Raw genomic sequence first — 10,314 nt, forward strand, 5'->3', positions numbered from 1 at the left:
GAACCAGTTGACAAGTTTAGGCTCGAGAAAATGTCCAGCAAGGTGAATTTGACAGTTGCAATTTCAGAAATAGTACAGAAACTTTCCAAATGGTCATATTCTTGTGTCTAAGGTATATATGATTGTTGGGGCCTATAAATACAACATCTTGAACATCTAACAAGAGCTTTTGAAAGGAATTCAAAGCAGGGACAGTTAGCATGGAAATATGCTAGTTGAAAGCACAAGCCCTTGTGTGATGTTACATTTGAGATGTATACTGTAAAGGATAAATTCCTCGCATAAAATCACTCACACATATACAATAGATTTGAACTTCAAAGATTAGTTGAGTGAGTCTTCACACAAAGATGTAAAATAATGTGTTTGTAGTCTTTGCATATGAGATGTTAAACAAAAATATGCTGATTGTGAGGTGCTTCCTGCAATCTTGAGTGCTAGGAGTTCTAGTTGGGTGATGCACTTCTGAATTGGGTTTGTACAAAAAGTTGTATGAATCAAAATCTTATAATGAATCATTCCCAAGGGGAAGAAGAGGTGAGGTAGGAATTGTTAATGTCCAAACATCCATAAACAAATTCATGTCTATTTATTTATCGGATCTAATTATCATTTCTAATGTTTTAAGGATGCATTGTCGAAGAAATTTATGTGTTCTTAAAATATCAAAATATTGCATATCAAGTGCTTGATAAAATGCTTCAACCAAAATGTTTTTACTCATTCAACTTGCATATCTTTTAAATGCTTTACAAAATGTATAATTGGTTTCTACAAAGGATTATTTTGAGTTTCTTACGCTTGGTTTGAAAACAAAACTCGATTTAATTCATCGGTTTTCAATATTTCAAGAACCGAGCTATTGTAGCTCAACTAATATCCCCCAAATCTATCATGTCAATTGGTATCAAAGCGTGTCATTCTTGAAAGAACATTTGAAACTGATTTTGATCTTTAAATTCCGTTTTTCATATTTTTCTAACACATATACGCAAAGCTTCAATTTTCTGCCAGCTTGCAGCAACTTTGGGAAAAATGACATAACTCTTTTTTCGGGTGTCCAAATGACAAACCACTTTTTTCATTACAAACTAAACTCATAGAAGATTGCAGTGGTATAAAATTTGCAGCCTAGTAATGCGCGAGGAAATGCATTTTATTCATTCAATTCAGATCATAAGTGCTGATGCAGAAAATGAGCTATGGTTAAAACAGGTTAGTTATCCCTTTTTTAAAAATTTCACAATTTCAGAGATATAGGCAGAGAACTCGTTTTTAATATTGAGGGGAAAAAATTTTGTACTTAACTTGTTTTGAAAATATGACTTTTTGTAACTCCTTTACCTCATGACATTAAACTAAAAATGCTATAATGCGGAAGCCTTATAAAAGATTTGGAGAAACATAATAACTAATAAAATTTTGACAAAGTTTGCCCATAAATATAGACTTACCAAATATTCTCAAGCAAACAAAATAAATATTACCACAATCAATCTTTCCAAAATACACGTAGATCTCATCTCCATAATTACCAATGTTTGACAAAAGTTAAGACAACATTTTCTTGTTCAAAACATGAACCAAAGTACAATACTCTAAACCATTTTATCAAAACATCATTCTCCAAGTTTTGGCACATGCACCTTCCATGCCTCGACACTTCTATCGCTATTCTTTTTTATCTGCATCACATGACATAACTGAAATGAGTTTACAAAACTCAGTAATTGGAACTTTCAAAAACAATTACATATACAATAGTGTAAAGAAAGAAATCATTACAGTTGAACCATAGGAAATGCCATCGTTCAATGGAATATATAGATAACAATTATAAGATGGCATTCTATCAACCATTTCTTTCAGTTTCCTTGTATGGCATTGATAAGTCATCCGTCGATGGTAATCATGTACATTTCAGTCAAAATCAGTCACTGTACATGTTAAATGTTGATCAACTTCTGTTATGTGGGTTTAGAAGTGCTAGAAGCACCACCACTATCATATAACTATCAAGCCATAAAAAGAACCATGGAATCATTCTATCAAACATGTGGTGTGCATGTAATTAGAACTAGCTCCTTTCTTAGCAATTGGCATCAAAATTCCTTTCCTTCTCTTTTAATCAATGAACCATTACATAGCAAGTATATAATCAATGGATTAAAGGAGCTTGAAACAATAACAACATCATCCATCATATATATAGGCCATGAGATGCATTCAAGGAAAAAGTCCACTTACAACCAATAGAACTTGTTGTGATAGCTTCTTGGTAGTTGATCCTACAACACAAGATCAAGATTATAACATTAACTTCACATCTTCAACTTATAAATTATCATTCAAGCCTAAACCACCATTCCTTTCACTTCAACCAAATACCCAAAAGATAGGTTTCCTTACCTTGGTTACTTGCTCTTGAGGATATGAAGATCACACCTCAAACTTGAAGATCCAAACCTTGGAAAGAAAGGAATTAAGAAAAGAAATGAAGAACCCTAGCTCCCCAATTCGATGGCTTGCAAGAGGAATAAGTGAAATGACTAACTTATTGGCTTAGAAACTCTTAAATATGTGTTTTCTACGCCATAGACACGGACCCCGTGCCCCCCTCCGTGTATAGGTCCGTGTACACACTGGAAATCACCAATTTCATTTGGCAAGACCCGGACCCCGTGCATGGGTCCATGTGTGGTTTGTGTACCCACTTTCCAAGGGCCAAAACTGTACTTTTTCTTCCGAATTAGCCATAGTGGTAAACACGAAAGTTGTAGCCCTATGTCTTTTCTTGAATCTCCCACTAGTTTCAGGTCATTTGGATGTCGGAGTCAAAAGTTATACTCATTCTCCCAACATGTGTCAGTGCAGGAACAACGATACACAAGACCTACTTCGGGCCACTTTTGACTCATCTTCCTCAACTATTTGAACAAAAACCAAAACATGAAAGTTGTAGCATTATATCTTATCTTTCTAATAGAATTGGCCTCATGTCATTTCTGATCAATATACAAAACATTATGCTAAAAATACAACTACTGCCATATTTTTCATACCGTTTCTGCACTTCCACTTCCTTTTTGGCTCAAGATCAACTTTCTATTCTACCCATTCATTATCATAACCATCACCAACTCCCAACATTATACCTTCACGACAATAATAACTCCTCAAATACACAACTATCTACTTAACCATATCAAAACCATACAATAAATAACCATGAATACAATGCAATAACCATATTGATGCTATAACATGAAATACCAACCCTTCCAACAACTATACTCATAAACCATAACAATAACCATGATCAATAATAACTTAACCATTTATCCATAGCACCAAACCATAGAATAACATCGTTGAAAATATAAGGATAAAAGGTTGGGATATTACAATCTCCCCCCCTTATAAAAATTTTGTCCCCGAAATTTGCTTACCTCAAAATAAATCCGGATAACCTTGTCTCATCTCTTCCTCCGGTTCCCATGTAGCCTCTTCAATCACATGATTCCTCCAAAGAACTTTAACAAAGCCAATTTCTTTATTCCTTAGCACTTTAACTTTGCGGTAAATAATTTGAACCGGCAGTTCTTCACAGCTTAAATTAGGCAAAAGATCCAATGCTTCGTGTCGAAGAACATGGGATGGATTGGACAAATACTTCCGTAACATTGAAACATGGAAGACATTGTGAACTCGATCCAAATCCGGAGGCAAAGCCAATCGATACGCACTTTCACCAATCATATCCAGAATCTCGAAAGGTCCAATATAACGAGGACTCAACTTACCTTTCTTTTCAAACCTTATAACTCCCTTGAGGGGAGCTATCTTAACAAACACTTGGTCACCTACATTGAACTCCAAAGGCCTTCTTCGAACATTTGCATAACTTGTCTGTCGAGATTGAGCCGTCTTCATTCTCTGTCTTATCAGTGCGACCACGTCAACCATTTGTTGAACCAACTCGGTTCCCAACATCTTTCTTTCTCCTACATCGTCCCAATATAAAGGTTATCTACACTTCCTACCATATAATGCTTCATATGGTGCCATGTCAATCGATGACTGGTAGCTGTTATTATATGTGAACTCGACAAGAGGTAACTTTGAATCCCAACTACAAGTAAAGTCAATAGTACAGGTCCTCAACATATCCTCCAAAATCTGTATAACTCTCTCTGATTGTCCATCGCTCTGAGGATGATAGGCTGTGCTAAAGGCCAATTTTGTATCCAAAGCTCTATGGAGACTCTTCCAAAACTCAGATGTAAACCTTGTATCACGATCTAAAACAATCGACACGGGTATCCCATGAAGTCTTACAATCTCTTGGACATACGTCTCCGCATATTGAGTCATAGAATATGTCGTCTTCACAGGGAGAAAATGTGATGACTTGGTCAATCGATCCACGATCACCCAAATAGAATTATAGCCCTTCTGAGTTCTTGGTAACCCAACAACAAAATCCATAGTGATGTGCTCCCACTTCCATTGCGGTATAGGTAAGTATTGCAATAAGCCCGCCGGTTGCTTGTGCTCAATCTTTACCTGCTGACAAGTCAAGCATTCAGAAATAAATGATGCTATATCTTCCTTCATACCTGGCCACCAATACAATCTACGAAGATCTTGATACATCTTGGTGCCACCCGGATGTACTGAATAAGGTGCAGTATGAGCTTCCGTTAAAACATCACGACGAATAGCATCACCAACAAGAACACAAATACGGCCTTGAAATGTAATCAGGCCATCATTGTTCAATCCAAACTCAGAATTTCCCTTCTTCTCTGCCTTTGCTCACAAATCCAACAAAAGAGTATCCAACTGTTGCTCATGCTTAATTCTGTCAATCAAAGTTGGTCGAATAACTAAGGCTGAAAGTCAAGCGATCGTACCTCCTCAACCAATCCGATCTCACTTCTCTGCAAATCCAACAACAGAGGCTTTTGAATCATAGAACCCAATTGAAGACCTGACTTCCGGCTCAATGCATCCGCAACCACATTCTCTTTTCCTGGGTGGTAACTAATAGTGCAATCATAATCCTTTACAAGTTCTAACCACCTTCTCTGACTCATGTTCAGTTCTTTCTGAATAAAAAGATACTTAAGACTTTTATGATCTGAGAAAATCTCACATTTCAAGCCATATAAATAATGTCGCCAGATCTTCAAAGCAAATACCACAGCTGCCAACTCAAGATCATGAGCCGGATAGTTCTTTTCATACTCCTTCAATTGACGAGAAGCATAAGCAATAACTTTGCCTCGCTGCATCAACATAGCACCGAGACCTTTCTTGGAAGCACATGTATACACCACAAAGTCTTCAACTCCATGAGGGAGTGCTAACACTAGAGCTGAAGTCAATTTGTCCTTCAATACTTGAAATGCTTGCTGACATTCATTAGTCCATTGAAACTTAACTGTCTTTCTCGTCAGAGTAGTAAGTGGCAAGGCTATTTTAGAGAAATCAGCAATAAAACGACGATAGTACCCTGCCAACCCAAGGAAACTTCGTACCTCAGCAACTGTCAAAGGAATATGCCACTTCTTAACTGCTTCAATCTTAGCCGGATCCACAACAATTCCTTCCTTGGAAACGATATGACTAAAAATACAACTTGCTCCAGCCAAAATTCACACTTCTTAAATTTAGCATATAACTGGTTGTCCCTCAACTGCTGTAACACGATCTTCAAATGCTCCCGAAGTAGATCTCGAGTCTTTGAATAGATTAAAATATCAACAATGAAGACAATAACGAAATTGTCCAAATATGGCTTAAAAACCCGATTCATAAGATCCATAAATACAGAAGGAGCATTAGTTAATACAAATGACATAACCAAAAACTCGTAGTGACCATACCTGGTTCGAAAAGTCGTCTTACGTATGTCACACTCCTTTACTTTCAATTGATGGTACCCTGACCGCAAAATCAATCTTGGGAAATACAGTAGCACCTTGAAACTGATCAAAAAGATCAACAATTCTGGGCAGAGGATATTTGTTCTTGATCGTTACTTTGTTGATCTCTCGATACTCAATACACAGTCTTAAGGACCCATCTTTCTTCTTCACAAATAATACCGGTGCCCCCCATGGAGATGAACTTGGTCTAATAAAGCCCTTATCTAATAACTCTTGCAATTGACTCTTCAACTCTTTCATTTTAGTTAAGGCCATTCAATAAGGGGCTTTAGAAATCGGTGCGGTACCTGGTACAATATCAATAACAAATTCCACCTCTCTATCTTGTGGCAATCCCGGAACATCATCCGCAAAGACATCAAGATAATCCCTCACAATATCAATGTCGCTCACATTCCCACTCCCTTCTCTAGTTATATCCACCACCGATGCTAGAAACCCATGACAACCCTTAACCAACATATGTTGCATTTGCAAGCAAGAAATAAAAGAAAGGCCAAGCAAAGTACCTAACCCCGTGAATACTCTACTATTACCATGCCCTGAAGGAAAATGCACTGTCTTGGCTACACAATCTATCATAGCTCGATAAGTAGATAACCAATCCATTCCCAAAATAACATCAAACTCAATGGGAATGACAATCAAATCAACATTAAACAATTCCTCATCTACTTGAAGAGAGCACGCTCGAATCACACTAGAAGAATGAATATAATCTCCAGAAGGAAGCACAATAGAAAAATGGACAATTTACCAATAGGAGCAAGACCCAGAGAATGCATAAATTGCTCAGATATAAAAGAATGTGTGGCGCTAGTATCAATAAGAGTAGTAGCTACCTTTCCTGAAATAAGAATGGTACCTGAAATGATTGACGAATCAGGATTAACTCCTTCCTTGGTCAAAGAGAAAATACGCCCCTGAACTCGGCCCTTGCCCAATGATTGAGTGCAATTGATCGCAATGTGCTCAACAACTACACATCTGTAACATTTTTTGCTTCCAACTAGGCACTCTCCTTTATGTGGTTTATGGCATTTAGGACATAAAGGCTTATTCGATTCAGATGGCACCGCAGGAGCTTTACCGCAATATTCTTTCTTTCTTTTTCCCTGGTGTCCTCCTTTTCCTCCTTGAACTGAAGCTTGACCCTTTTGGACAAATTTTTGCCTCCTGAATTGTCTTTCTTTATCAATCTCTTTCTCATCATATTCGGCCATCAATGCTTTCTCAACAATCTTCTTGTAAGAATTATCCTTCGACATTCTAACATCTCTTCAAATCTCCGCCCTCAAACCCCGCATAAAATGCTCGGCTCTATCTTTGTCGTTGCTAGCAATGAAAGGAACAAAAAACAACCTTCTTCAAACTTCAAGATGTAATTATTCATGCTCATTGTCCCTTGCTTTAACTCCAAGAATTCTTTCACCTTGTGGGCTTTAACATCTCTAGGAAAATACTTATCATAGAACAAGTCTTTAAACTCATTTCATTTCAATGTTTGAACATTAATCGTTACCTTGGTTGCTTCCCACCAAATTCTTGTGGTCTTGGTTAAGAGAAACACAGCACAACTCACTCGATCTTTATCATCAAAGTTAAGGTAATCAAAGATCGCCTCGACGGCCTTCACCCACTCCATTGCAATCAAAGGGTCCGGACTCCCTACAAATTCGGGTGGATTCATCTTCTTGAATTTATCATAAGCTCCCTCAACAACTCGTTCTTGAACTCGTTGATCACGGCCTTGGCCTCTACCTTGAACCGGTGTTTGCAATCGGAGAAGTTGCTGGATTTGTTCCCCATGCACTTTAGCTTGCTCACGAAGTAGCCTACTAAACTCGTCAACTACATTAGAGGAAGTACTGTCTCGGTCTTCTCCGGCTCTCCTTCTAGGAGGTACTTCAAGAGATTTTCTCTTGGGTGGCATTTTCCTACATTGCATCTCAATTTAAAATCATTTTCAAAACATATTAAATGTAAAGCTTATCATCATACCAATACATCAATGAGATGCAGAAAGATACATACCATCACAAGCATAGGAAGACATGTGCCAAATCATTGGTCCGAAGAACATTGCTCTGATACCACTAAATGTAGCACCCTTACCTCATGACATTAAACTATAAATGTTATAATGTGAAAGCCTTATAAAAGATTTGGAGAAAATAATAACTAATAAAATTTTGACAATGTTTGCCCATAAATATAGACTTACAAAATATTCTCAAGCAAACAAAATAAATATTACCACAATCAATCTTTCCAAAATACACGTAGATCCCATCTCCATAATTACCAAGTGTTTGAAAAAAGTTAAGACAACATTTTCTTGTTCAAAACATGAACCAAAGTACAATACTCTAAACCATTTTATCAAAACATCATTCTCCAAGTTTTGACACATGCACCTTCCATGCCTCGACACTTCTATCATTATTCTTATTTGTCTGCATCACATGACATAACTGGAATGAGTTTACAAAACTCAGTAATTGGAACTTTCAATAACAATTACATATACAATGGTGTAAAGAAAGAAATCATTACAATTGAACCATAGGAAATGCCATCGTTCAATAGAATATATAGATAACAATTATAATATGACATTCTATAAACCATTTCTTTCAGTTTCCTTGTATGGCATTGATAAGTCATCCGTCGATGGTATACATGTACGTTTCAGTCAAAATCAGTCACTGTACATGTTAAATGTTGATCAACTTCCGTTATGTGGGTTTAGAAGTGCCAGAAGCACCACCACTACCATATAACTATCAAACCATAAAAAGAACCATGGAATCATTCTATCAAACATGTGGTGTGCATGTAATTAGAACTAACTCTTTTCTTAGCAATTGGCATCAAAATTCCTTTCCTTCTCTTTCAATCAATGAACCATTACATAGCAAGTATATAATCAATGGATTAAAGGAGCTAGAAACAATAACAACATCATCCATCATATATATAGGCCACGGGATGCATTCAAAGAAAAAGCCCACTTACAACCAATAGAACTTGTTGTGGTAGCTTCTTGGCAGTTAATCCTACAACACAAGATCAAGATTATACCATTAACTTCACATCTTCAACATATAAACTATCATTCAAGCCTAAACCACAATTCCCTTCACTTCAACCAAATACCCAAAAGATAAGTTTCCTTACCTTGGTTACTTGCTCTTGAGGATATGAAGATCACACCTCAAACTTGAAGATCCAAACCTTGGAAAGAAAGGAATTAAGAAAAGAAATGAAGACCCTAGCTCCCCAAGTCGATGGCTTGCAAGAGGAATAAGTGAAATGGCTAACTTATTGGCTTAGAAACTCTTAAAAATTTGTTTTCTACGCCATAGACACGGACCCCGTGCCCCCCTCCGTTTATAGGTCCGTGTACACACTGGAAATCACCAATTTCATTCGGCAAGACCCGGACCCCGTGCATGTGTCCATGTGGGGTCTATGTACCCACTGTCCAAGGGCCAAAACTATATTTTTTCGTCCGAATTAGCCAAAGTGGTAAACACAAAAGTTGTAGCCCAATGTCTTTTCTTGAATCTCCCACTAGTTTCAGGTCATTTTGAGGTCGGAGTCAAAAGTTATGCTCATTCTCCCAACATGTGTCAGTGCAGGAATAACGATACACACGACCCACTTCGGGGCACTTTTGACTCATCTTCCTCAACTATTAGAACAAAATTCAGAATATGAAAGTTTTTTTTAATGAAATTGGCCTCATGTCATTTGGATCAATATACAAAACATTATGCTAAAAACCACAACTATGGCCATATTTTTCATACCGTTTCTGCACTTCCACTTCCTATTTGGCTCAAGATCAACTTTATATTCTACCAATTCATTACCATAACCATCACCAACTCCCAACATTATACCTTCACGACAATAACAACTCCTCAAATACACAACCATCTACTTAACCATATCAAAACCATACAATAGAATAACCATGAATACAATGCAATAACCATATTGATGCTATAACATGAAATACCAACCCTTCTATCCACTATACTCATAAACCATAACAATAATCATGATCAATAATAACTTAACCATATATCCATAACACCAAACCATAGAATAACATCGTTGACAATAGAAGGATATAAGGTTGGGATATTACACTTTTTGATTCACAAAAAAACTGAAGAATTATATTAGTTAATATTTTTATTTAACCAAATTTTGTGATCATCAAAAAAGAGGAGATTATTGGGTTTATAAACTATAACAATCTTGATTTTGATCATAATTAAACTTGTTTTTGTGTTTCTAACATATTTACTCAATTATGAAGTTGTTAACTCAAGATGGAAGCTGAAAC

At 36.7% G+C, this 10,314-nt stretch overlaps 1 protein-coding gene across 1 annotated transcript; it reads right to left on the bottom strand.

The window, feature by feature from the left end:
- Positions 1 to 3,450: 3,450 nt before the first annotated feature.
- Positions 3,451 to 7,222, bottom strand: LOC142519676 (uncharacterized). The gene is made up of 7 exons (XM_075622708.1): positions 6,712 to 7,222; positions 6,242 to 6,625; positions 5,283 to 5,518; positions 4,917 to 4,943; positions 4,678 to 4,812; positions 4,266 to 4,566; positions 3,451 to 4,004 (listed from the first exon to the last, which is right to left on the bottom strand). Exons 1-7 carry the CDS (start codon positions 7,220 to 7,222, stop codon positions 3,451 to 3,453), a joined length of 2,148 nt encoding a protein of 715 aa, XP_075478823.1.
- Between the last annotated feature and the right edge of the window lie 3,092 nt (positions 7,223 to 10,314).

The sequence above is a fragment of the Primulina tabacum genome, chromosome 11, assembly GCF_025594145.1.
Source record: "Primulina tabacum isolate GXHZ01 chromosome 11, ASM2559414v2, whole genome shotgun sequence".
NCBI lineage: Eukaryota > Viridiplantae > Streptophyta > Magnoliopsida > Lamiales > Gesneriaceae > Primulina > Primulina tabacum.